Here is a 27,260-nt window from a genome sequence, read left to right on the forward strand (position 1 = left end):
GCCATTTTAAACTCTTCTGAAAATATGAAGTAATCCCCTGCTTTTTCTCTGCTATTTTCCTAGTGACTTACTCATTGAAAAATGCCTTATTTTTAAAATGTGGGATTTAGCTTCACACAGGAACTTCTGCTTATGAGCAATGTTTTACTCCCTCCCTAGAGGAAGACGAGGAGAGTGAGGAATCAAGTGAGGAGGAATCCAGCTTGGAGAGTGATGAAGACGAGTCTGCATCTGAAGATGAAGTTTTTGATGATTCTATCTGCCCATCAAGTAAGTTGGATAAAACCAGGTGTTCTCTGTGAAGTGACTAAGAATTGACCATACCAAGAAGGTCTTTTTTCTTTTTTTTCTTTTCTTCTTCTCAATTGTTTCATAGTGGCATTTAAGGAAAGCGTGGTTTAAGGCATTCAAAGTATAGTCTAATGATTACTTTGGGGGGCTCTCTGGATGGTTGATTTTCTATTTCTTTAGGCGGCAACGTATGAATGACAAATGATCTGCCGACAATCTATAGTTGATTGAGGGTCATTAATGAGGTAGCAAGTTTCATTTTATGGAGAAACAAAAGTTTTTTTTTTTTTTTAAATGTTTTTGCTTTTACAAAGGCCTCCCTTTTTCGACAAACCCATTCACATTTTTATATTTTAAATCCGTTCCGTAAGGGCAGTTTGTACCAGTTTCCTGGAGATGCTTGGCAATTTATAGTCACTGTTTTCACTGGGGAAACCAGTCTGAAACATCCAGACCAATATTCCTACAGTTTCAGTAGGTAAACGATTCAGTAGAAAAAGAATTTCTATTGGGTCTAACATTTATTTTTCTAGTTAATTTCATATAAATTATAAATCAAATTTTAAAGTTTAACTCCAAATAAATTTTAAATCTTGTTTTGATTTTGAAAATAAGAGTCTTCTTAAAAATCATAATCTTTATGAGTGGAAGAGAGCTAAAAAAATCTTGTACTGCACCTCGTTCGTTATTTTATACCAGGATTCAATGGCTTGGACAGTCCCACAGCTAGTTTAGTGATAGAACTAGGGTTAGAACTAAGGTTCCTGAATGCCACTGTAGTGCTCTATCATATTTTCACATTCTTTATCTGTTACCTGGGTGGGTAAATGTGGCCGTTAGTGTCGTATAGCAGAAATTGATACAGAGATACTGTACTTAGATCTCATTCTGCCACATGTCAGCTATGTGCCCGCTCTGAGCCTTAGGGTCCTCATCGATAAAATGAAAATAGTAGTTTCCACCGTGCAGGGCCCATGAGCCTTGAATGAGATAACGTGCGTAAAGGGCCTAGCACAAAGCCTGGCTCAGAGTACTGCTCTGAACATCAATGCTCATTCCGTCATTCCTATCATGGCTAGTATAGTTTCCACCTGGAATAATAGAGCCCCAGGTATAAGGAAACCTTGATAATTAGGCCCTTTAATGGACATTAATAATTCTGAAGCTCCAAAGCCCACACTTACACTAGCAATACGTCCCATAACAAATGGGGCTTCTCTTTTATCCTGTCTTTTCAGATTGCGATGTGAGTCTTTTTGAACTGGCTCTTCAGCTTCGAGAGAAAAGGCTCGACATTGAGGAGGCGTTAGTTGAAGAGAAGAAAGTTCTCGATAACCTCAAGAAGGAATTTGACACGTTGTCCAAAAAAGTATGCTCTGCCTTTTCCAGGTCTATCTATCTGCCCTCAACATGCTACTTGTCCTCCCAGCTAGAACATTGCAATTTCATAGCAATGATATAACGTAGGACTTTTCTGAAGAGAAGAAGCACTTCAAATGTTACATCCAGGATTTTTTTTTTTCCTTCCAGCACAGTTTATGGTGGTGGTGGTGGTGCGGGGGGAGGGAGGCATAGAATTTTCTTTACCTAAATCATTGGTTCCCAAACTTTTATGATTACATTTAAAAAAATATATATTTTATTGATATTTTTCAGAGAGGAAGGGAGAGAGATAGAGAGCTAGAAACGTCAATGAGAGAAAAACACCGACCAGCTGCCTCTTGCACACACCCTACTGGGGATGTGTCAGCAACCAATGTACATGCCCTGGACCGGAATCGAACCTGGGATCTTTCAGTCTGCAGACCAACGCTCTACCACTGAGCCAAACCGGTTTCGGCTGATTACATATTTCTATATGTAAAAAATAAATGTGTGGTGCTTGAACCCACATAATAAATGTATCTTAATATATAAGTTGTATTTATGAACTATTGAACAATATACAGTTGACTCTTAAATAGCACCGGTCCACTTATAACAGATTTTTAAAAATATATATTTTATTGATTTTTTTTTACAGAGAGGAAGGAAAAGGGATAGAGAGTTAGAAAGATCAATGAAAGAGAAACATCCATCTGCTGCCTCCTGCACACCCCCTACTGAGGGTGTGCCCACAACCAAGGCACATACCCTTGACTGGAATCGAACCTGGGACCTTTCAGTTCGCAGGCCAACTCTCTATCCACTAAGCCAAACCAGTTTTGGCATAACAGATTTTTTTTTTCCCAGCCCATTCCAAACCCCCAGGTAGATCCAACCAACCACTGATTGAAAACAGTATTCAGAATCGGTGGTTGGGAACCCATGGATATGGAGGGCTGACTTAAGTTATACATGGATTTTCAACTGTGCAGGCTCCGTGTCCCTAACCCCCACCCCCACATTGTTCAGGGTCAGCTGTATTCTGTATAATATGAAACATTCACAAAGAGAGAAATTAAAAAGAATAAGATAAAAGTAAATAGAAATAGAAACTCAGATATTTTCTTTCTTCACTTTTTAACTCTCTGGGGTGTGTGCATCCCATGTTGGAGACCAGTCAGCTAAACTTTTGGTATAATTATATTGATTAATTTCTCCCTTCTCTGCTCATTTTCCCTCTTAGTCATCTTTCCTAAAGCAACATCACAACTTGATTGATATTCAGAACTATTTTTGATAGATTGCTTCTCCTCTTTCAAAAAAGAAATTATTTGGAGAATGTTCAAGTTTTTAGGAGATGAAGATGTGCTTCAGAAATACTGTAGTTAGTAGTTTTCTCACTTTAGAGGCTTTTTTCTTTAAGTTACTGAACCCACTATAACCAAACAAGATTCAAACCATTCTGACAAAGACACTGTGTACTAAGAGAGCAGCTTTTCACGAGAAAAGAGAAGGGAGATGAGGACATGTCTTCTGAGCTCACACTCACCAGACCTCTGTGCTCTGGGGACACAGGAGTGATGGAAAAGTGGCGCAGGCCATGACTTAGGATGAACATACCATACATTTCTGGGCTGACTTAAGTTATAATTGGGATCACCCATTTCATCCCAGCTCAGCAAAGCAGATCCTACTCAGGCTTCTCCTTCTTCCAAGATGCCCTCATTTACCACCTTGGGTATGTGTTTGCTGAATCTTGTCAACATTTCACTCCTGGGGCCTCCCACAGGTCAAAGTTGTGGCAACTAATCTGAACGCAGCAGAGGAGGACCTGGAGGCTTATCAACGAGAGAAGCAGCAGCAGCTGAATGAAATTCTGGTTGTGATTCCGCTCAAGTTCCACCAGGTGAGGGGCCCAGAGAGGTTGCCCCCCTCTGTCTGAGCAGAGCCACCCCACCCAGGCCTTTCCACAGGGTCATTGGTTGGGAGAAGAGCAGTCCCTGGCCGAGAATTCTCCCTGTAGAATGACACACGCCCGTCACACCGAAGCACGTGTGCTTCCCTGCGGCCTGCTGTTCAGCTGTGGCAGTTGAATCATTTCAGGTCTAGAGAATGGCGATCCTGGGACTTAGGAGTGAAGTGGCTTGGCAGGTGAAATGTTGGATCTTGCACTCATATCACTTTTCACACCATCTTTAAATAGACATGAAGTAATAATGCAAGAATGATCTTCACTTCATCTCCACTCATTAATGAAAAAGTCAAGATAAAAGGGAAATATTCTTTCCCCCCATTTTGTGTTCATCTCCACACTACACTTGAATTATAATATATTAAAAGTTCAGACAAAATATTATATTTTGTCAGGTAAAGAGAGAATGCAGTGTTTTGGAAGAAAAACCCAGGATCAGCCTTATGTATACACTAGAGACCCGGTACATGAAATTCGTGCATGGGGGTGGGGATGAGGGTCCCTCAGCCCAGCCTGCACCCTCTCACAATCTGGGACTGCTGACTTCTAACGCTTGCCTGCCTGCCTGCCTGATAGCCCCTAACTGTCTCTGCTTTGCCTGCCAGTCTGATTGCCCCTACCTGCCCCACTGCTGGCCTGATCACCCCTACCTTGCCCCCCTCCCCCGCCAGCTATATCGTACCTACCTTGGCTCCTTCTGGCCTGATCAACCCTACCTTGCCCCCCTTGCCGCCTGATCGCCCCTAACCACTTCTGCCTCAGCCCCCAGCCTAAGCTGCAGTCTGGCCTCCCTCTGCCAGAGGTGACCTGGCCAATTAGGGAAGGCACCACCCCCATCACCCCGCTGCTGCTGCCACTGGCAGCCCCATGGCTGCCTGAGCCTCAGGCAGCCTCTGTGGCTTTGTCCGGAAGGATGTCCAGATGGTTATCTGGAAGATGCCCGCCCTAATTAGCATATTATCTTTTATTAGTATAGATGTGTCTGTGTTGCATGCTATTGAGTTGGCTCTGACCCCAGCTGACTCTATGAATGAGGATGTCCGCAGTGTCCTGTCCTTAGAGCCCTGCTCAGTTCCTGTGGGTTCGTGCTTGTGGCTTCCTTTATGGAGTCAATCCATCTTATATTTTCTCTACCTCATTTCTTTCTGCCTTCTATTTTCCCAGCATTATTGTCTTTTCCTGCCTTCTGGCGATGTGCCCTAACTAGGACCATTTCAGTTTTGTCATTTTTGTTTTCAGCGATGTTTCGGGTGTAATTTGCTCTGTGTCACCTGACACAAACTGAGTCAGCTGTCTGTAGCAATTTGCCTAATATGCCAGCCCTGAAATGTTTGTCCCATCCTTGTGCGGTAGACATCAGCCATGATCTGAGTGGGCAAATCTGACGTCCCCGGAGGGATATAACGTGCCCATTCTCTGCAGGCAATCTCCTGCTTTCACCTTCCTTAGTGGTGAGGAGAACACCAGGCCAACGGACAGTGACCTAAACAAGAACAGAAGGAGCTGCACCCCCGTGCTCTCTGTGACTGCACACTTAGTTTGGTGTTTGCTTTGATTTTTGTCTTGTCAGATAGAGTACGTGGTATTTGGGGAAATACCTGCCGACCTTTCTGGGACGCTGGTCTTTTCTAACCAATCACTGAGTCGGCTCCAAGGGCGCATCGTGCAGCTCCAGGAGGAGAACTCCAAGCAGCAGAAACTCAACAAGGACTGGCGGGAGAGACGGAAGCAGCTTATTCGGGAAAAGAGGGAGATGTCCAAAACTATACACAGTGAGTACCAAAGCCCACAATCACCTGGTAATATTGACTGATACGCCATATTTATTGATAAGAGGGAACTCTCAAGGGACTGAAAGCAGTAAGTAACTAAAGAACTAAGAGGGAACAAAAGCACCTTCTCATCTTCCTACTTATCATCTCTCCCACCAATCAGCGATCACTGTCCCAGTTTAAAGGGATACACCTTTTATCATAGAAATGGTTTCTCTGAGTTATAAAAGGGTTTATGTACAATGAAATATAGAACAACACAATAATAACCCACGTACCACGAGCAGGCTTAAGAAACTTTTATGCTATCCCTTTCCACATGATCAGGTACAGGCGAGTACACATGTATGTGCGTGTGTCCACACACAATATATGAAACCACTCTACATACTTTTTAACTGTGATGCTATATTATTCATATAATTCTGCAGTTCGCTGTATGAAACCAGTTTTTTTAGAGTTATCCATATTGCTACAACAGTTGTTCATTTTATTTTATTTTATTTTTTAAAAAATATCTTTTATTGATTTTTTTACAGAGAGGAGGAGAGAGGGATAGAGAACTAGAAACGTCAATGAGAGAGAAACATCGACCAGCTGCCTCTTGCACACAGCCTACTGGGGATGTGCCCGCAACCAATGCACATGCCCTTGACCGGAATCGAACCTGGGACCTTTCAGTCCGCAGACAGACGCTGTACCACTGAGCCAAACCGGTTTCGGCACAGTTGTTCATTTTAACTGCTATTACAGCGATTTGCAACTGGTGTGCCCCAAGAATTTCTAAACCATGCAATCTCTGACTATTTAATCAGCATACCTACCTCTTCACCCTTAGGTTGCCAAATAAAAAAATGACAACAGCCAACACAGCAATAGCTGTCCCATGTGAATGAATCAAAATTATATCTATTTTTTGGTCAGATCGACAAAAAATATAAGATTTCTGGTGTGCCATAGAAATTCAATAATCAGTTTATGTGTACCGCAGGATGAAAAAGGTTGAAAATCACTGTGCTATTATAATAATCCATTGTAGGGCTGTAAAATAACTTATTTCTTCAGTCTCCTGTTGATATTTAAGGTATTTTTAATTTTTCATCATTACAAGGCAGTGTTTCAGTAAACGTTGTTGTGTGTGTGTGTGTGTGTGTGTGTGTGTGTGTGTGTGTGTGTGGTGAATCCCAGGACGGGACCCCTGGGTAACAGAGAGCTGTGTACATTTTCAGCTCTCTTCACTGTTGCCACATTGCCCTCCAAAGCAGTTGTACCATTTTAGCTCCCCTGCCGGCCCCCGCAGTGAATGACAATTGCCCAGGCTTCATATTTTCATCAGTGTTTGATACAATCAGGCTTTGATACTTTTGCCAACCTGCTGGATGTTAAGTTATCTTTCATTGTGGTTTTTATTCACAGTTCCTTGATTCTGGCGAGGTTGAACAACTTTACATACATCTATTTGTGTTTCCTTTTCTGTAACTTGCCTGTTATGTATGCTACTCATCTTTAACTTCTTTTTTCATCATTTTCTTATTAATTTTAAGGAGTTCTTTCTATACCCTTTATTTGTCCATTGAATCTCTTCTCATTTGTGGCTTGCCTTTTACTTTGTTTAGTGTATCTTTTGGGGATATAGATATTTTAAATCTTAATATAGTTAATTTCATCTATTAATTTGTGCTTTGTACATTGTGTGTGTGTTTGTCTGTATTGTTTGAGAAATCCTTTTCTGCCCAGCTGGTGTTGCTCAGTGGTTGAGTGTTGACTCATGAACCAGGAGGTCATGGTTCAATTCCCAGTCTGGGCATATGCCCGAGATGTGGGCTTAATCCCCTGGCTGGGGTGGGGGTAGGGGGGCGTGCAGGAGGCAGCTGATCAATGATGCTCTCATCATTGATGTTTCTGTCTCTCTCAACCTCCCTTTCCTTCTCAAATCAATAAAAACATTTTTTAAAAAGAAATAATTTTCTGTTTTGAGGTCTTAAAGATTTTTTTATAGTTTCCTCTTTAAGTAGTATTCTTCACATTTGCATTTTTAATCCATCTGGAACTGGATAGTATAAGATGCAGTATAAAGATTATTATATTTAAAAAAAATTTGGTAACATCCAATATATGGAATCTTTGTGTACAAATTAAGTATTTCAGCTTTAATAAAAATAATATTACTGTAGCATCTACCTTAATACCACAGAACTGTACACTTTAAAATGTATCATTTAAATCATTTTTTTGTCATGTGTGTTTTGCTACAATTAAATAGAATTTTTGAAGAGAAGTTGAAAAAGAAAACCAAAAAAAGGGAGAATATAGTGGTTATCTAGTCCAGGTTGCTTGGATTTGTAGAGGCCACTTTCCCCAGTGCTGGTGCCTCTGCCCTCCCTGGGGGCTGGAGTATAAAATTTAAAAAGTCCATGTTAGGGCTCCATGTTTGCATAACACCCACTTGGGACACAGAGGTAGGGACACAGAGGCCTCTCGGGTGTAAGCCTTGAGGTACTCGTGTTTCTCATATGCTTCACGTTCCTTTGGCTTCTGTAGCCCATGAATGCTCGTTATATTTGGAAGTACAATTCATCAAACCAAGGAATAAACAAATGTAAAAATGAGGAAGCTTCTTTCAATTTGGGTAAATCAAGTTTGGGAAAATGTGTGAAGAAAATGAAACGAAATATCACACTCTCGGAGTGTTAGTTAAAATAAAATAAAATAAAATAAAATAAAATAAAATAAAATAAAACATAGTTCCTTGGTGTGGGAGTTTTATTCAGTGACTTTTAGTTTCTCTCACCTCCAGGCCATTTTCTGAAAGCAAGTTGTGAACTTGGCTAAAGACTGATTTCCTGGTTCTGAGTATGAAACTAGAGTGAGTTCCTTTCCCATAACCAGTGATGAGAGACCCGCCGTTGGTGTGTGGAGGCCTCCTCCCACCCTCCCGGGGAAGGAGAGAAGAAAGAGTCTGGGGCGTGGGGCTGGAAGGTTACGTTTCCTCCATTCCAAGGAGGGCACAGTTCACAGACATGGGGAAGGTGGGTGGCGAATGTTCCAGAAGCCTTGATGTCCCCAGTGAAAATTAGCTGGTCTGATGGAGTCAGAAGGGCATTAGGCTGGCTCCATAGGGGTGTGGCAAGGACCAGAGTCCATGTTGAGGTTGCCATGGGAGAGGTTACCCCCTCAGATGGGGCTAGCTGGAGGGGAGCCAAGGGGCAGCCATAGGCCAGCCACGCTGGGCAACTAGTTTGACCCTTCCATTTGCAACACTGGTTGTCATGGCCACCGCATCACACACATCGATGGTGTCCCTCTGCACACAGAACAGAAATAAGTAGCCCTCCCTGGTCTGTGCCAAATGGCAGCCTAGCCACTTACACTGTGACAACTCCACCATCACCGTGACACCTGAAGACACTTTCCACTCTACCACAGAACTGCATCGCGTCACACCCCAGGGCCTTCGGGCTACACTTGAAGGTGGTCTGTGACTGAGAAGTTCTCGTTACAAGATCACATTTCTTGAGGCACTCAGAACCCACAGATGGATTTTGCCCAGGTGTCCCAGCATTCCCACATGGGGGAAAGACAATAAACACAAGTGAAATACACTACGGGTCAACTGGAGATAGTCATTTAAAAGACACACTGAAAAGGACTGGGAAAGCCAGCGTGAAGTCCCTAGCAGGATGGGAAGAGCTTTCTGCAAAAGTGACGTGCCTGGTACGGTGTGGCTCTTCCCGGCTGGAGGACCAGCACCTGCTGTTACACCTTTAGAGCTGAGTGTATTGGACGTGTCTTCCATGGGTCTCCCACTTGCTTTCAGAAAATGGGCTGGACAGAGTGAAGCGGGTAGCTATTAGGGAAACAGCTTCCAGGCTGTGGGATGATGGGAGCAAGCCTGCTGGCATGTGTGAGATGCAAAGGAGTAAACAACGAGCGAGATGTGAGGAAGGAAGTGGGAGAGCCAACGGCCGGCAGGAAGGATGGACCATGCAGGGCCTGGGAAACACCGCCAGACTTCCATTTTTATTTGGAGTAAGATGGAAACCTTTGTTAAATGCCCACTATATTCTTAACACCAATGCTATAGAGATTAATAACAAAAGGCTTACAAATGGCAGTGTTTATAATTTAGTGGGAGTCCATCAGCAGTCTGAGGAGGGGCAGTCAGGTTGCGTAAGACAGTGGGGAAGACGAGTCTGTTGAACCCGGACCTCCTGGTTCATAGGTTGACCCTCAACCACTGAGCCCCACCAGCTGGGCTTACACAAGGTCTTGAAGTAGGTTAACAGATAATGCGGGAATGGGCATTTAAAAGCGAAGAAAGTTACAGAGGAAAAAGCAACTGGTAACAACGCCGTTTTCCGTCTTCTTACGAAAGCCCTTCCCGAGGATGTTCTTGCTATTGGTGTTGTTCACTTGGTGGCAGTGGGAGAGGTTCAGCAGCCTGGGGGTGACTGTCTTCTTTCAGAAATGGAGGAAACTGTCCGAGACCTGATGATCAGCAAGTTCGGCCGCGTGATAGACCTCGCAGCTCTTCAGACGCTTTCTGTGAATACAACACTGGAGGAGCTTAGGATCAGGAAACTGCGAAAGGAGCTAACGAATGCCAGGGAGATAAAGGAGTGGGAGGTAAGAACGGAGGGCACCTGACCTACTTTAGTCCAGTCTAGGTGGAGGCAAGGAGTCCTAGAGAGCTGTATGTGGTTCCTGCGAAGCCTCTGTACAGCCGAAGGCGGTCTGTGAGCCCCACTTCCCCGTCCGTCATACCCCTCCACTGGGAACTTCTGATCTTCTTTTTTATGTTTTGGAAAGAATTTTAATTCAGTAGGAAAATGCTTATGGTCTAATGCAGGATAAAAAAATTGTGTATATATAATATTATCTTAATATGTAAGCCTATATTATAGCTATATAATAATATATACATATATATTGTATTTAAAAATATTACCAATATTATCTTTGACTTTTTTTGGTTATGGCTACTTGATATTTTCTTCATTTGTGCTTGTATTTACAAACTTATTATAATAGACTAGAGACCTGGTGCATGAATTTGTGCACATTGAAAGGATATTAATTAGAAGAAATATTTTAGAGGCTGGGGAGGTTGGCTCCAGGGTGTGTCCAGCCCATCTTGCCCAGTCCCAATCAGGGCCCATTGGGGCCAGGGAGGGACTGTGGAAGAGCTCTAGGGCATGTTCAGTCCCATTTGGGGCTGGGTCGCCCAGTCTCCAGTAGGGCAATTGGGGCCAGCTGGCCGGGAAAGGACTATGGGAGGGCTCCAGAGTGTGTCGGCCTGTCTGGCCCAGTCCCCATCGGCCAGACCCCAGTAGCAAGCTAAATTACTGGTTGAAGTGCCTTCCCCGTGATGATCAGTGTGCATCATAGCGACTGGTCGAGCAGTCAACTGAAGCTATTGGCCATTGGGTCAGACACTTAGCATATTAGACATATATATATATATATATATATATATATATATATATATATATATGAATTCCTTTTACGATCAGGAGAAAAAGGACATCTAAAAAAATGAAATTTGGGAAGGATTACCTGGGTTTTCAATAGTTAGAATAACATTGTTAATAAATTAGACCTTGAAAGTTATTCAGAACAAACTATTGATTTCTAATATTCTTTTAAGGCCTGTGCTTTAGACATGTGCTAAGCATTTATGTCTTCTAATTCTCATGTTTGGTGGCAAAACCCTATCAATAATATGTAATTTGAGTTGATTGTAACCTCTTGTTTCAGTAGTTTCAAAGCTCTTCTTTGATAGAAATGGACCATGAACAGGAATTGTTCTTACAGAATAGGTGAGGGATGGCATGTTGCATTAACTCTCAGAATAAGCTTTTCCATAGTCATCTCAGATCCCAAGAAAGTCCCTCAAACTTTCTTTGTCTCGTGTTCCTCTTTTATAAAATGAGGGGTTGGACATAGTGGCTTCTATGGTCACTTTCAGCTCCAATGACCTGTGATTTTTATCTTGTCTCTGAGGCAATATCTCTATTTAGTTCCAATGATTTGTACTCTGTTCCAGGAAATGAAGCCACTGAGGTCGAGGGCCTTAGCAGTGTATACACAGTTGGTGTCCCTGCTTATTGATTTCATTCAAAGTTCTGAAAAGTTTAAACCACAAATTAACATATTATACTATTAAAATAAGAAAATGCAAACCTGAAGAAACATATGTATAAGTGTAACTTTGGCCTGGCCAGCAGGGCTCAGTGGTTAAGCCAATGTTCAACCTATGCACCTGGAGGTCACGGCTCGATTCCTGGTCAGCACATATGCCCGAGTTGTGGGCTCAATCCCCAGTGGGAGCTTCTCACCTTAAGCCTATCTCAGCTTCCTTACCATTCACTTAGTTGGAGCAACTAGTCTATGTTGAGGTGAAGGCACCAACACCGGAGTTTGGGGTCCAGGATGCATGTAAATATGATGGCAAAATGGCATGATTACAGAAAGGCTTCATTTTGAGGTCAACATTCATGTATAAATGCTCTAACAGTGTTAGAAATGGAACGGCTATACTCTGAGGGTCCTAATTGTGTTATTCTATATAATGTTTTACATGCTGTTACAATCTGGGAATTATTCAACTCTGAGTAACAAATTTTATAACAAAATGTGGACTAGTTAGCTGGCAGGGCCTTAGAAGATGTCCATGCCTGTGCCATTCCTGGAGCATGAGGTGAGGCTGTGCCCGGGTACAGCCCGATTCAAGGAGAGGAGCTTTTATGGTGATTTCACAGCCTACAAGTCATTATGACTTCTTCAATTGACTGTCCAATTTCATCAGTTGAAAGTTATTCAGAACAAATTATTGTTGAGGTGAGGTGGAGAGGTTCCCAGTGCTCTCTTGTCTTATCCTCCTTTTATCCAAGATTTGCCACTGTGCTTAAAGAAGTAAACGACTTGGTGCTCATGTGATGGGACTGGTCTCCATGAGGGGAATGCTGGACAGGATATGTGCAATCTGAAATAACTTATTGGAGCAGTAAGAGAACATCTGAAAGTTTTCTGCTTAAATTATTGTTCCCCCTTTTAACTAGTAGTTAATACCAGCACTCAGTCTGCATACTAATTCAGCCTGTCCTAGTTTGCCTACTTTTGTCTTTGATCACACCTACAGTCTTCTTATTTTTTCTGTAGTCAGACTAGACCCCATGGAGTTGCTTCTGGCTGCGTTTTCATACTGACTTCTGGTTATATTTCTCCATGTGCACATCACTTTGTTTGCCTGATGGCTTTGATCAAATCTGCACATTCATTTTTCTCTATTTCCTCTCATTCATGTCATCCATTCTGCATCTTCCTGCCCTGGTAGGAAAAGATTGCTCAAGTGCGCTGGGAACTGATGATGAAGACGAAAGAACACACCAGAAAGCTCCACCAGATGAACGATCTGTGTATTGAAAAGAAGAAGCTTGATTCTCGGCTGAACACGCTCCAGAACCAGCAGGTATGCTGCTCTCCTCCCCACCCGCTGTTGCACGGGGAAGTTCTGTAGCCGTGGCGTTCATGGGAATTTCAGTGCTGGCATTTCAGCAAACCTTGATGTTACTAATAGACTGCTTCTCGCCTCAGCCCGGTCCTTGAGAACACCCATGTGACACTGGCCCCATCACAGGGAGCTGGAGGAACTAGCTTCATTGTGTGCATCTTGGGGCCATCTACTTACATGAATGCTAGTCTATGGGGTTTCCCTGGGCCCTGGAGCGATAAGGCTATTTAGGTATGAATAATACTAATATTCTACCCGAATTTGGTGCCTAACATCCATTTCCAATATCTGCTCCTTCCATTTGACTTGTGAGCTCTCACATGCTGCCTCACTAAAGCACTTGCTCCTTCATTGGGCTTTCAACTGGCTCTTTATAATATTTATTGAGCCTAACACAGTGTTCCTTAATGTGTGATGGACACTACTTATTTAATAAAAGTCACCCTTCAAGTCTTGCCCTCCAGGGACCCAACACATATTCTGAACTATAGCTCATATTCTTACAATAGGTTGTGCAAAACTGCCTATTGTTTCTCTTGGTTTTCTTTAAGCACCTGGGAGTGGCCTCAGCCAGGAGTTCTCAAAGTATGTCCCCTGAAGAAAGCATATCAGTATCACCTGGGAGATTGTTAGAACTAACTCAGATCTACTGAGTCAGAAGCTGGGGGCTTGGGGATGGGGGTGGTCAGGCATCAAACCACATTAACAAGCATTCCGGGTGACTCCGATGCTTGAGTTTAAGATCTCTGGTCTAAGTCCAAGTCCAAAAGGAGAAAGAATATGGTTAATCCACAGAGAATGAGTATGAGGATTTGGAAAGCTTGTAAGTGGACATTAGATATGAGAGGAAGCTTAGAATCAGGAGACTGAGGGCCCTTTATCCACTTGAGTAGAAAATCAAGGCAGTGTTTGAGAGAGTTGATGCCCAAATAAGCAGAATAAGCAGTCAGTAAACATTTGTTAACTTGATGTGCTTTGATAAGTCCAGATACATTGGGAAGAGTTTGGAGGTAGGAGATCAGTTGGATAGGAAAATTAATATTGTATGTCTTTACAGTGTGTATCTTTACAGTATATCTTTACATATGCAGTCTCTTTACATAGGACTGTGGTCGGCAAACTGCAGCTCAAGAGCCACATGCAGCTCACGAGCCAAGGTTTGCCTCTCTGTTGTCTAATGAGTTTGTTGACCACTAACGTAGACTCTCGATTCCAATAATTACAGGCTGTTGTTGTTCCTTGTGATTAAGCCCCTATCCCAGTGGTCGACAAACTCATTAGTCAACAGAGCAGCAAACCAAGGTAGTTTGCTGACCACTGACACAGGATATCTATTTAATCTTCAAAACACTACTTCCCAAAGCTCAGAGAAGTCAGTAACTTGCTTAAGCTCTCAGAGCTAATGCACAGGAAGTGAGTTTTTAAAACAAGGTCTACCTCCAAAGCTGGCTGGATTGTTCTTACAACAGTCAAGGCATGAATTGGGATGTAGATGGTGAGAAGCTAGTGTCAAAAGAAACTTCCAAGTAAGAGTAGTCAAAAACCTTTTGGATATGGTGAGGAGAATGAGGGAAAATTAAGGTGCCTTTAAAGTGACATGACTGCATGGAATGACTGGGGAGTTGGTACAAGCATTTAGCTGCTGGTAATGAAAAGCCCCATTGAAAGTAGCTTAAACAAATAGAGCTCGTTTTTTTTTTTTGTTTGTTTTTTTTGTTTTTTTTTTTGTTTTTTTCACTGAACAAGAAGTCCAGAGGTGACTTAAGGGGTTTGATTTAGTGGATCTGTGATATTAGGGGCCATTGTCTCTCTGATTCTTTTTTTAAATATATTTTATTGATTTTTTACAGAGAGGAAGAGAGAGGGATAGAGAGTTAGAAACATCGATGAGAGAGAATCATCGATCAGCTGCCTCCTGCACACCCCCTACTGGGGATGTGCCCACAACCAAGGTACCTGCCCTTGACCAGAATTGAACCTGGGACCTTTCAGTCTGCAGGCTGACACTCTATCCACTGAGCCAAACCGGTTTCGGCCTCTCTGATTCTTTGAAGTTCTTCTCAGAATCACAGAACAGCTGTGTCAGGTCTATGTTTCACATTCACATGCCAGCCCCTTCTGTGCCTTCATAAGAAAGCACCGGTTTCCTGCTTATATTCAATCAGCCAACCCTAGCTGGTGGAGAAACAGGGTAATGTTGGTGTTTAGCTTTCCCAGCCTCTAAAGCGAAGGCAGGCAAGAGAGAAGCTATTGGGTAACGATAACCCCTATTTGCATCATGAGTGAGGGTAATGGACAAATCATGGGCTTTTGGCTCTAGGTAACCTGGTTATGACCCTGCTTCCGGTCCTTAATAATATAATCACTTGGGCCTGTTCATGCGTCTCTGTCCCAGTTTCTGTAAAACTAGAGCACCACCACTGAATTCACAGAGTTATTGTGAGGATTAAAGGAAGTGCCAGGCAGAGAGTACATACCAGCTGGGTGGCAATGTCCCGCCCTTTAGCTCATGTTCAAATTTTATTGAGCATCTACTTAGGTAACAAGTTCCAGGGCGAGTACTAGGCACAGTGGTGAGATCCAGGATCTCCCAAGAAATATATCAAACGTTTAGGTGGGACCATAACAAATTGCCACTTTTAGGTTAAAAAGTGGTCAAATGTCATACATTTTAAATGGTGCACTCTGATGATTCCAATGACACAGGGTGTTTTGATAGAACACAGAGCAGGAGACCCTAGCTTCGTCCATGGGGCAAAGAAGGCCCCCCTAAAAGTGAGGTCTGGAGTGTGAGCAGGAGTTGGCTGGTCAGGGGATGGAATCAGATAAGGACATACAGGTGATTTTTGGTTGTTGTTAATCCTCACCCGAGGATATTTTTCTATTGATTTTTAAAGAGAATGGAAGGGAGTGGGAGAGAAACATGAATGTGAGAGAGACAACCATGTGAGAGAGACTCATTGATTGGCTGCCTCCTACCCTGGCCCCAACAAGGGCCGGGAATCAAGCCTGCAACCGAGGTTAAGTGCCCTTGACCAGAATTGAACACAGGACCCTTCAGTCTGCAGGGCAGTGCTCTATCCATTGAGCCAAACTGGCTAGGGCAGGGCATAAAGATGATTTTCTTTTTGGGAAGTAAAATGTGACTATGAGCTGTATAAAAAAATGGAAGCACCTTGTCTTTTATGATTCCAGTGATAAGCCATCTAAGCTATGAGTGGTGGCTTACCCACCTAAAGGATTCTTGCATTTTAAGAGTTGTTTATTAGTGCAAAGGAACACATTTCTAATGGTGGGATTTCAGGAGAAGAATGAAGGCCCCTTAGAGGAAGGAGCAATGGCTTTTTAAATGGACCAAGGCCGGCACTCACAACCAATATATAAAAACAGATGTTTTCACATCCAAAAAGATGCTTCAAATAAGGAGACGATTTCTTTCAACAGGGCAATGCCTTCCAGGGCCCCCGGAGAGCAGATATTGTGGCAAGAGAGAAGGTCACTAACTTGATCCAACTCCAGGCGGATAGGATTTTGGCCTTAAAGCATGAGATTGCTATTTTGCGTAAGAAAAACAGCATTACCCTCCCACCCATCAAGTTTCCACCGGATCGGAGAACAGATGAATGAAGCCTTTTAAGTTTACTTTTCCCCCTCCCCTCAAATCCACCCAAGATTTCTGACATAAAATTCCCCAAAAGTTGTCTCCTGCAACAATTCTGTTATTTTAAAGTAAATGTGTCTAAAAGTCTAAAACGAGACCTAGCCATGTAGTACCCAACATGTTATTGAGGTGAGCCATTTCAGATTTGTTTGGAACCAACTGGATTGAATGTGAAGTCTCAGAAGGCTGTATCTCACACTAAGAAAGCATCTTTCATATGTTTTGCTTTAGGAAATCTGTGTTTGTGTGTTTTTATCTGAATGTTTAGCCATTGGCAAGGAAGGCTAGCATTGAGAGTGTTAGCTGGTCCCCTTTCTGTCGCTGTTTAAAGGTGAGGTGCACCCTGGATCTGAGGGCCCTATGAATTAGCTGAAAGAAGATGGCGAGCATTAGCCCAGGCCCTCACCCAGGTTGTGTCTGAAGTCACATCTTATTTCTCTTACCTCTTCTATTTCTCCTTTCCTGTCATTTGCATGTTGCTTATAGTCCTTCACTTTCTTTCTTAAGATATTTTTTAAATACTGCTTTTCTGAAAATCATGTTGCATCTTGATGAGTTTTTCCAACTTAGCCTTTGGCTAGATAGGGGAGGTAACAGCCAATCTACCAGCTGGCACGCTATTTCTTCTGGCCAGCAGAGGGAGCTCTTGTTCTAGACCGCCATCCGTCCTGGGGCTTTCCTACCGTCTTGCTCATCATCCATGACAAGAGTGAGAAGCCAGGGTTTGGCAAGATGCCTCTTAGTGAGATTGTGTGTCTCAAGTGGCGTTTCATCTGCAACTCAACTCTACTGAGATTGAGAAGGGACCTTACAAACTTCAGCCTCCATGTAGTCCCGGGTGTAAGGATCTTGTGGATGGGCAGCAAGCAGTAAGTAAATGTGGATTTTAAACAAGCGGCAAGTCAGCGCCTCTGGCAATGTGGGTGGATCTTTGGAAAGAAGGGAAGTGAATTTATCAGACACCGCCTGTGTAATAGCATAACTCTTAACTAAATACTTGGTCTTCAGCACACACAGACCTCCATAGAAATGATTTGTTTCATTCCTTGACCCGAGTTTTACCTTCAGTCCAGCCAGGAGGAGAACTGACTCTGCTTCTCCTCGCCTCCTGGACACTGTCTCCCTCCTGGACTCAGCAGTTACTAACACATTCCACGTTCATAAAAGCACAACCGACATTCCGGCTTTACAGACAACAAAACATTAGAAGCATCCATCTTTTCCAGATCTCGTCTCTTGATCTGAAAACATCACAAGTGGGTATTTTCTTCAGATACTCCGAGACTGAGTCCTAACCTCTAAGGAAAACGCTGACTCACGCATGACTCAGCTGAAGGTTACAGGGAAGACTAAACATTTATTTAGAAGTTACAGTGTTTGTTTTTACAGAGCTATGTTGCCGCAGATTATTGATTCTGGAAGGGTTGTTAATGCTTATGGTACTATACACATTGAGTCTGTTCTCACGGGCTTCTCCTGAGACCTGGCCCTGGGCGCCCGAGCGGGCTGTCCTCACAGGTGTCTGCAGCCTGTGCGCCCCACGGCCGCTGCGTTACCCTCCTCACGCACAGTGAGCGGGAGTCTTCCCTGGGGCAGCTGCTCCGGGGGCCTCTGCAGCCTTCCGGGCGGGGGCAGAGGGTCTGAGCTGCCTCCTCTGTCTGGGTGCTGGCCGGTCCGTGTTCCTCGTTCCTGGTTTGCTCCTGGTACGCGGTGGCTTCTTTAACCTCTCACATCTCCACGGGCAGGAGTCCTTACGTCTTTCCAGAATTATAAAAACACATATACATTTTATTTACAAGTGCATAAATATATAAATATGGCTATTATAGAAAAATAAATACCGATTTCCTCTGTCTCTTTAAAAACGATAATATATAGTCTTTTTCTGGGATCCTGGCTTCTGCCTAAACGATGGGGGGTGGTGTTTCAAAAGATATGTGCACTGGTGGGCTGGGGGAGAGCTGCCTCCCGGGCTCTGGTCCTCTGTGGGTCCCCGTGGGGTGCTGGGGGCACCACTCTCCTCCGCCCATTTGGCAAGTGCCAGGACTGTCCACTTCCTCCACCGGCGCCAGGCCCAAGCAGCACGGGGGCCCTGCGGGGAGAGAGAACGGGAACATGAACATCCTGACTGACCAGGGAGCGGCGCTCAGAGGCACTGGTCACACTTGGCCAAAAAGGAGAGAGAAACCTACAGCCACGACAAGGCGATTTCCGGTCAGGATCCCCTCTCCCCCCCCCCCCCCCCCCAAAACACACACAGTCCATTCCCCCAGGGGAGGCCATCCCACATCGTGGCGCTGGGCCTGGCTCTAGGAGGTGAGTTCCATCTCCCAGAGGCAGAGTTGAGGGTCTGCACGAGGACCCACATCCACACCATGGAGGCTAAGAAACATGACCGAAGTCTCTGCAGCATCCGGCACCCACCCAAGAATCCACTGATTTCCAAGACACTGGCCCAAGGAAGACAGAGCGGGGGCTGGTGGGCACTGAGCACAGAGCGTTCGATGGTTTGGGAACTTGGCTCCCTAATGACTGATGTAACCTCAGTCCTTAATTAAGAGACAAGACCCAACAAAGCAGGGTATTCTGGAGCGATTAGAGAACGCCTCTTATTATGAGAGGCAGCAGGAATTTGTGAATGGCCTTCATGCAGAGACCAAAAAACGTCTTTCTCTGAAAGGGGATGGTGTCTTTTTCCTTAGTCTTTTCTCTCTCTCTTTTTTATAAAAGCTATTATTTAAAAAAATATATTGAGTTTTTACAGAGAGGAAGAGAGAGGATAGATAGAAACATCGATGAGAGAGAAACATTGATCAGCTGCCTCCTGCACACCCCCTACTAAGGATGTGCCCGCAACCAAGGTACAGGTCCTTGACCGAAATCGAACCTGGGACCCTTCAGTCTGCAAGCCGATGCTCTATCCACTGAGCCAAACCTGTTTCAACCTTTTCCTTAGTCTGTGAGGATGAGGTTTGTGATGACGGAGAAGGACCCGACCCGTAGGCCCCTGCACGTCTGCTAGGCCTTTGGGCAGGAGGGAGGGTGGCAACCCCTTTCCCTCCTCGTCTCTCCTGATGAAAGCCGTGGACAGCTCCCTCCCAAGCACCCCCTTCAACGACTTCTCCCCAGCGCCCCCTCCTCCTCCTCCTCCAAGGCACTTCTGGGTTGTGGATTCCTGCCTCCCGTTATCTCCAGCCTCCTTAATGTCCTGCCCTGCCCCTGGCACGAACCTGGGTGAAAAAGAGGGTCCCATGTCGCTTCCATCCCAGGTTTCTGGGGCCCACTCCTCATTCCGGACTGGCCGGCAGGGGCAGGCTGCTCCCGGAGGGCGCGGCTGTCCTGGTGGGCCTGCAGCTGCTGGTACGCTGAGGCCTCGGGCGGTGTGCACAGGAAAGAGACCTCATCTGGGCGGGCCCTGGCTCCCCTGCGGGCACAAGGCCGGATGGGAGGTGAGGTGTGGGCAGGGTGGGCCCACGTCCCCACCACCGGCTGCTTCCTTCTGAGAACCACAGATGGGACAGGGCTCCGACGGGCAGGGATGGCTGCCTGACGAGCACTGAGGGATGCCGCCCCATTTCTACAGGTCGTTCTAGTTTCTCTCCATTGTATCCCATGCAAGTCCTAAGTGCATTAGAAGATGTGGCGTCTGGGCGTCTGGGCAAAGCCAGCAGTGCCTGGGCCCGCAGCCCGCCACGCAGGGGCAGGTTCTGAGAGGCTGACCCATGCTCCAGAGCAGAAAGGCCGTAACCGCAAACACAGCCCCTCCTGGGGGAGAGGCCCGTGGAGCAGGCCGTACACAGGAAGAGTTTGGTGGGGGTACGCGTTGCACCGGAGTTTGGTGAGGATGTGCACTGCACCGTGCTTAGCTGAGCCTAATTCTACGCTCTCATGAGTATGAGGGGTACTCAGCGTTACGAAAATTATAGAAGGGGTACACATATGTCACAAGTTTGGGAAACACTGGAAGAAATGAGGAGCGTGAAGGATCCTGAAAAGCTGGCACCGCCTCTCAGTGGCTGGTGCTGAATGTGAGGGCCTAAAGTCGGGGTGTCGAACTCAATCAGAGAAGGGGCCAAAATCTAAAATCCAGCCTAAATCGCGGGCCGAATGGTTTACTGAACAGTCATAAACTGACAATGTCATAAACTGACAGCGGAGTGCAGTGATGACAGTGCGGTGCGGGCCACATTGCAAGGCCTGGCGGGCCTTGTGTTTGACACATGTGGCCTAAAGGGAGAGCCCCGGAGATGGGAGACGGAGATGGGAGACGGAGATGGAGATAGGAGATGGAGACGAGCGGCCTGTTACCTGGGAGGCGGGGCACTGCGGGCATCGTGTCCATCACCAGGAACAGTCTGCCTCCGGAGGGGGTTGGTGTCGTTCTGCTGCTCAAAGGGAAGGGGGATGGCAAGGTCATGTGGGGGTCCGGCCAGGTTCCCGTCCATCCTCTAGCAGGACGAGCTGTTCCTGACTAAGGGATGCTTCCGAGTGGCAGCCCAGGCCTAGGGGCCGGAGGGAGGAACTCTCCGGGGGGCGCCAACCTCCCCCTCCTCCCAGGGCGGCTGCACCTGCTCGCCCACACCCAGGGCGGTTACCTGCGGCCGCTCCCCGGGGCAGTGCCGCTCCCCTGGGCAGTGCTGCGGAGGCCGCATGCCTGGGTGGCCCATGGCAGTGGCGGGGCAGTCCCTGTTCCCATGCCCCCCGCTGGCACAGGCCCGTCCATTGCTGCTGCTGAGGTAGGGCTGCCCGTGGGCGCGGTGGCCGGGAAGTCCTCCCAGCGGCACCATGGTGTACTGGCAGGAGGAGGGCAGCATGGTACTTCGAGGAAAGCCCAGGTCTGTTGTATGTTCTGGAAGGAAGAAGGACAGAGGTCTGCTGAGGCCACGGGGGCCTTGGCAGCTAGAAACAGCCCCACAGGGACCTCAGGAAACTCCTGACCACAGGGTCAGGTCAGGGCGGCAGGGAGCTGGCACCGCCCTCCAGATGAGGATATTCTCCCTCGCTTCTTCATGCTCCCCACTTCTCCCCAACAGCTGGACTTCCTTTGCAGCGCAGATGAGGGTGAGGAGGTACAGGGGCACATGTCCAGGAGGAGGAGGAGGTGAGCAAACACGAGGAACAATAGTCAGGGGAGGCCAGGGGGACTAGGTGTGCTGCGTAGTGGGGGGTGAAGGGGGGGGAGGAGTGCAGGGCAGCCCTGGAGGGGAGAGGTGGTAAGTGTGAACATAGAGCGGCAGCTTCGGTGTGAAAGGGAGTTGGAGCCAGAAGAGTCCCGAGCTCCTGAGATGCAGAGGGGCCAACTCCTTCTCTTCACACTCCCCTCCACCTGCCAGGGTCCGAGAGCTGAGAGGAGGGGCTCAGGTCTTGGGTGTCCTGTGACTCTCCCTGAGCCCTCTGGGGGCCCAGGAGCTTGTGCCCCAGCGAATGGGAAGCAGGCACCTCTGATCCTGCCCTGGGGAGAGGCCTCCCTCCCTCCCCAGGCTCCTCCCCTGTGGGGGGCAGGGCCGCCACTCACTCTGCTTGGACCAGGCCCTCCACAAGCAGAAGGGGATAAAGGCGACAATGATGAGGACGATGGAGCCCAGGACGACCCCGACGATCAGGTAGGGCAGGTCGCTGGAGCGTGCCACCATGGCGCCCGTGCCCACCGGCCGCTCCATGGTTTCGGGGGGTGGCGGCTGAGGCGGAGCCAGCGTTGGGGGCGGGAATCCGCCAGGCTGACCAGGCTTCCGAGCTGCAATTGTGAACAAAACTCCCATCAGCATCTGCTTCCCTGACATTTCTTTCACAACAAACAACAAACATCCCGACTCCCTGGGTGTGGGAAATGGGGCCTCGGAACCTTCTATCGGTTGAGGATGGTGTCCCAGCTCAGCAGGACCTTGGCATCTCACGTGAAACGTGGTGCCACTGAGAACTGAACCTTGTATTTCGAAACACAACCAGAGGTCGTGAGCCAAGCGTGGAGCCAGGCTGGGCACTCTGGGCCATAGGGGGTAGGGTTTCCTGAAAGAGGAGCTGGGGAACTTCGGGAAGAAAGCAGAAGAACTGGGGAAGAAAGAATTCACCCAAGGACGTGCCCTTCCAGGCAGGGCAAAGGATGCATAGGATGAGGCAGGAGCCTGAGCCACAGAGCAGGAGGAGAGGTGTGTTGGGTGGGACTCCCTGGGGCAGACGATATCTGGGAAACGCTGATTCCAGGGTATCAGGATAGGATGGTGAACTCCTCAAGGTTTGCTATCGAGGTGCATCAGACATTGTTAACCCTCTTCTCGGCCATGCCCTGGCCTTTCTGACACTGTAGCCTTCCGCTTTCTGACACTGTAGCCTTCCGCTGTACCCCGGCCTCTGACTGTGCTCCGCATCTCTCCTCCCGCTCCCTCCTTCCCGGCTTCTCCTCAGACACTGGAAGGTCTCTCTGGTCCCTGTCGGTCGGCACTCTCTGTGGGCTCTCATCTGTGCCCATGATTTCAACCTAAAGACATTTCCTCTGAAAAGAGGCCCAAACCCATCCCTTCTCTTCACCTGTACTCCACACCCTGTTCTCACCCCTCAGCCCAGTCCTGCATAGTCACCAGTGACCCTGCTCAGCAAACAAATCCAACAATGGTGCTCCTACAGCCCACAGGGCTGCCTCCCCTCCTTCCAGGCCCATGTTCTGTAACCACCTGGAGGTGCTTGCAGGCTTGACCAGTCCCCTAAGCCGCCGCCTCCTAAGTTACCCAAGATGCAATCCTTCTAGAAGGCTGGTGTGAAACCCTTGTGAGGGCTCTGTTCTTTGCCCTGGGCATTCCGATACAGGGCTTTGGCCATGGCTGCATCTGCCCCTCACTGCACTGTACACCACAGGAGAGGGCAGGCGTGCACCCTGCAGGTGCTCTGTATTTGCTAAGAGATGGGAAGCAGTGCACAGGTGGAGAGAGATGTTGCCAATGAAGGGAAATGGATCTTCTTGTCTCTATTCCTTGGTGATCTCCTGAGTTTGTTCTTTGCAATACACCTGCTTTATATACTTCCAGTATTTGCAAAAAGGAGACAATATTTACCCACTTGACCAATGTGAAAATAAATTCTTAGGTAAATATGTTTAACAGGTTTTAATCAGAGAAAGAGACTGGGCTTGTAATTGGACAAATGTGGCCTAAAATGTTGCTCTACCACTAACTGGCGTCATGACCTTGGTCAAGGTAGTATATCATTTCCTTTCCTGTCTCATGGGGTTGTAGTTAATTAAGTACATCAACCAATGTTAGCATCAAATGTTATCATAGGAATAAAGTGCTTATAGAAAGTTTCTACCCTAAGAATGGGTTCCCTCCATGAGTTCATGTGTGAGTGAGTTCCCAGGTTCCTGTAGCCCTCATGTAGCAAGCCATCCGTACTTAATATGAGGCACAAGCAAATGAAAAATCAAGAATGACAAAGTTTAGGGGTACCTGGAAAATAAGGAGTCTTTCTGGAGAAAGCACACGGAACAGAGGCGGGCAGAGAACCCACAGACCTCACCTTTGGTTTCACAGATCATCACGTTGCTGAACTCGCTCTCACCGCCCTCATTAAAGCACTGCATCTTAATGTCATAGGAGGTCTCCGGCTGCAGGTGGTTGATGGAGTGCCAGTATCTGTCCCCTGGGGGAGAGAACCAGTCACACATGGGGATGTGGATCTGGTTTGCCTGGTCTCCATGGGCAGTCAGACTCAGGGCTGGGTGCCGGGGCTGCTGCCATGAACGGCCCCATCACCTCTTGTCCCATCACCATGGGAAGGAACCCTGAGGGTTTATGAATGAACCCAAGTGTGTTCCCACTGATATGGGGCACAGATGCGGTGTGTCACGGCAGCCCAGGCTTTACACCTTCACCAACACCGAGACCCCCGTGCCAACAGAGGAAACCAAATCACACAAAAGTGTTTCTCACCTTCCACCATATCCTTCTTGTAGTCACTGTCGTTGTCGCTGTCCGTGGGTCGGTAATAGATGTAGAAGCCGTGGATCGGGGTGTTGTTGTTACTTGCAGGGATGTACTTCGGGAACAGAGAAGAAACACGTTGACGGGGAGCATAGGGATTACCAGGTGTGGCCAGCGGGCACGGGAATTTCCCCCAGCCTAGAGTTCAAAATTCACTGGGGGACCCCGGCAGACATTTCTGATGACATCCCCAAAGCTCTCTGGCGAACACTGTATTTAGCCCAGCGGTCTCCCAGATTTTGGAGACAAGAAGCAAACTGCCATTTCCCCAAAGAATTAAGTCCCCTCTGATCCTGCCTGGGTGGGGATGATGACAGATGAACAGACACATTTAAGGGAGGTCTCTTAGAGCAGTGGTCGGCAAACAATGGCTCACGAGCCACATGTGGCTCTTTGGCCCCTTGCGTGTGGCTCTTCCACGAAATACCATGTGCGGGTACACGCGATTGAAACTTTGCGGCCCATGCGCAGAAGTCAGTTTTCGGCCTGGGCGAGTCTATTTTGAAGAATTGGCGTTAGAACACTCAAGGGGCCAAAGAGCCGCATGTGGCTCGCGAGCCATCGTTTGCCAACCACTGGCTTAGAGGAGAGGCTGGGGAAGACCAGTGGTTCCTTCTTGCCCAACATGAGCTCAGCCCACCTCCCCATCCCCACACAGTCCATGCAAGGCCACGTACCATCCACTTGAGCATGATGGTGGTCTCGTTGACGGCGTCGGTGAAGGTGATGTACGGGCCCGCGACAGGCCGCTCGTAGAGGCGGCCGCTGTAGCCCGACACCACGTACGGTTGGGAGGGGGCACTGGGCTCGCTCTCCCCCAGCATGTTCAGAGCCCGGACTCGGAACTTGTAGGAGGTGCCTGGTGAGAGAGACACTCGCTGATCCCAGGAGCTGGGAAACACCTTCCGACTTCCTCACAGTTCATTCAGGCCCTGGACCTGGGCAGGGGTGTGTGTGTGGGGGTCTTCTGGGCAGACCTTCCCCAAAAGCAAACCCCAAAGGAGTCATGAGACTTCCCACCCTCATCAGAAAGGGGGAGAGGAGGGTTGTGGAACTGAGGTACCACTGAGAGCGTCCACGGGAGCCTAGAGGTGGGTGGAGGATGCGCAGTGAGAACCCCCACAGCTCCCGTTCTCCTCTTGGTGGCCAGGGGGCAGTGCAGGGAGACGTGGGGGATGGGGTCAGGAACAGTAGGTCAGTGGCCAGGCCACTACCTTTCTCCAGGCCTGTGATCTCCACTGAAAGCCTGGACGGAGGGATGGCGCTAGTGGCTAGAATCCAGTCCCCCACTTTCTTCAGCTTCTTGTACTCCACACGGAAGGACTGGATCGGGAAGCCACCATTCCCACGGGGAATCCAGGTCACAAACACTGATGTCTCCGAGGCCATGGAGATGGTGGGCCTGTCTGGAGCTTCCGGGGCTGAGGGAAACCATCAACGAGGGAAGAGGAGCAGGAGAAAGACAAGGTGAGAAGATGGTCATGTTGCAACCTGACTTGGCTCTTCCTGATAGGAACCTGTTCCTCCTTACAGCCTCTTCTCCCTCCCCCCCACCAGTGGCTGCACTGGGTGGTCCTGGGGTCACCTGGATGGATCACCTAGGTGGCCTTCTCCAAGGAGGAACCCCGTGGGCAGAAGCCATCCTTCTGTCGGGTCAGAGTGTGGAGGAGCCAAAGGCCACCTGCTTTCCCCTCCACTGCCTCTGCACCCACAGGGCCAGTAACGCCAGTCCTGGACTCCAGGGTTTTATCTGAAAAGTTTCTATCTGTACTTCTTCACCGTCGGGAGATACCAGGAAGGACCAAGAGCCCATTCGTCCTGCAGCAATGAGCCTGAGGCTCTGGACCTGGTTCCGGTTATGAGCAAAGCACCATGCCTACCCCTGGGGGCCGCTGGGGGCTTACGGGAGAGGCGGCCATGGTCTGGCTGGCTGCTGCTCTGGGGGCTGGCTCCAGGGTCATCTCTCTGGATCTGCTGCTCCTTGCTGGCCATGATTTCAGGTTTGGGCCGCCGTCCTGCGTAGAAACGGGTTGAGCTCAGCCAGGGAGGGAGCACGCAGTATTGGGTCTCCCTCTCCACAGAGTGCTTTCTGCAAGGGGGTCTGAGGAGGAGGTGCAAGTAACGCAGGGCAGCGGAAGTGGGGTCTGATCTCCGCTCCGCCTGAGGGGCGCCAGAGAGGCTGGCTGGCGGCACTCCTGCTGAGAGGTGGGGCCTCAGCCTGGGCACACAAACCTCAGGAGGCAGGCACTGGAAGGGAGGTGAGTGGTGGGACAAGGGGGCGGTGGTCTCACCTGAGCCTGGGAGGATGTTCTCAGGCCCGTGGGAACCCCAAGGTGGGGCAATGACTGACCCTTACCCGTCCGGAAGGTGACCATGGCTGTCTGGCCTTCGCCTGCACAGTTGTAAGCTGCCATCTCCACTTCATACAAGCTCCCGGGGTCCAGTCGGGTGAGGGTCAGGCGGTGCTGGTTGGCTGGAATGCCAGAGATGGTCCAATCATCAGAGGCGTTTGTGACCTGCTGGAGAAGGCGGCTGGTTATAAGGACCGGCCTCTGGCCGGGAGCTCTTGGTGGCTGTGGTTTGTAAGAAAAGCAGACGTAAGCTGAGAGGGCAGGAAGGTGGGTGGGAGGAGAACGGGGCAGGTTGGGGAGCGGTGGTGCTGCAGAGTGCAGACTGGGTCTTCTGAGCCTAGGCCAGTATACCAGGTGTACCGGTT

General features: G+C 47.8%; 2 protein-coding genes across 5 annotated transcripts in view; one reads left to right on the forward strand and one right to left on the reverse strand.

Annotated features, from left to right (window-relative positions):
* The window catches only part of CFAP44 (cilia and flagella associated protein 44), a 119,489-nt gene extending 101,714 nt beyond the window's left edge, over positions 1–17,775 (forward strand). Inside the window, exons 30-36 of the mRNA XM_084873970.1 lie at positions 160–270; positions 1,530–1,660; positions 3,446–3,562; positions 5,199–5,400; positions 9,866–10,026; positions 12,737–12,871; positions 16,358–17,775. Of these exons, the coding sequence (XP_084730096.1) occupies positions 160–270; positions 1,530–1,660; positions 3,446–3,562; positions 5,199–5,400; positions 9,866–10,026; positions 12,737–12,871; positions 16,358–16,540 (1,040 nt within the window). The 3' untranslated portion in view covers positions 16,541–17,775. The remainder of the gene's footprint in view (positions 1–159; positions 271–1,529; positions 1,661–3,445; positions 3,563–5,198; positions 5,401–9,865; positions 10,027–12,736; positions 12,872–16,357) is intronic.
* BOC (BOC cell adhesion associated, oncogene regulated) overlaps positions 16,829–27,260 on the reverse strand; it is a 76,502-nt gene continuing 66,070 nt past the window's right edge. Inside the window, exons 10-20 of one of the 4 annotated variants that reach the window (XM_084873972.1) lie at positions 26,901–27,060; positions 26,425–26,559; positions 25,759–25,965; positions 25,222–25,403; positions 24,494–24,599; positions 24,081–24,203; positions 22,090–22,308; positions 21,170–21,423; positions 20,883–20,959; positions 19,805–19,998; positions 16,829–18,666 (exon numbers count right to left, since the gene is read on the reverse strand). In XM_084873972.1, the coding sequence (XP_084730098.1) occupies positions 18,479–18,666; positions 19,805–19,998; positions 20,883–20,959; positions 21,170–21,423; positions 22,090–22,308; positions 24,081–24,203; positions 24,494–24,599; positions 25,222–25,403; positions 25,759–25,965; positions 26,425–26,559; positions 26,901–27,060 (1,845 nt within the window). In that variant the 3' untranslated portion in view covers positions 16,829–18,478. Of the gene's footprint in view, positions 18,667–19,804; positions 19,999–20,882; positions 20,960–21,169; positions 21,424–22,089; positions 22,309–24,080; positions 24,204–24,493; positions 24,600–25,221; positions 25,404–25,758; positions 25,966–26,424; positions 26,560–26,900; positions 27,064–27,260 lie in introns of all 4 variants that reach the window. The other 3 variants (XM_084873971.1, XM_084873974.1, XM_084873973.1) reach the window with 3 other exon arrangements.

This window comes from Pipistrellus hanaki (assembly GCF_964339955.1).
Source record: "Pipistrellus hanaki genome assembly, chromosome: 2".
Lineage (NCBI taxonomy): Eukaryota > Metazoa > Chordata > Mammalia > Chiroptera > Vespertilionidae > Pipistrellus > Pipistrellus hanaki.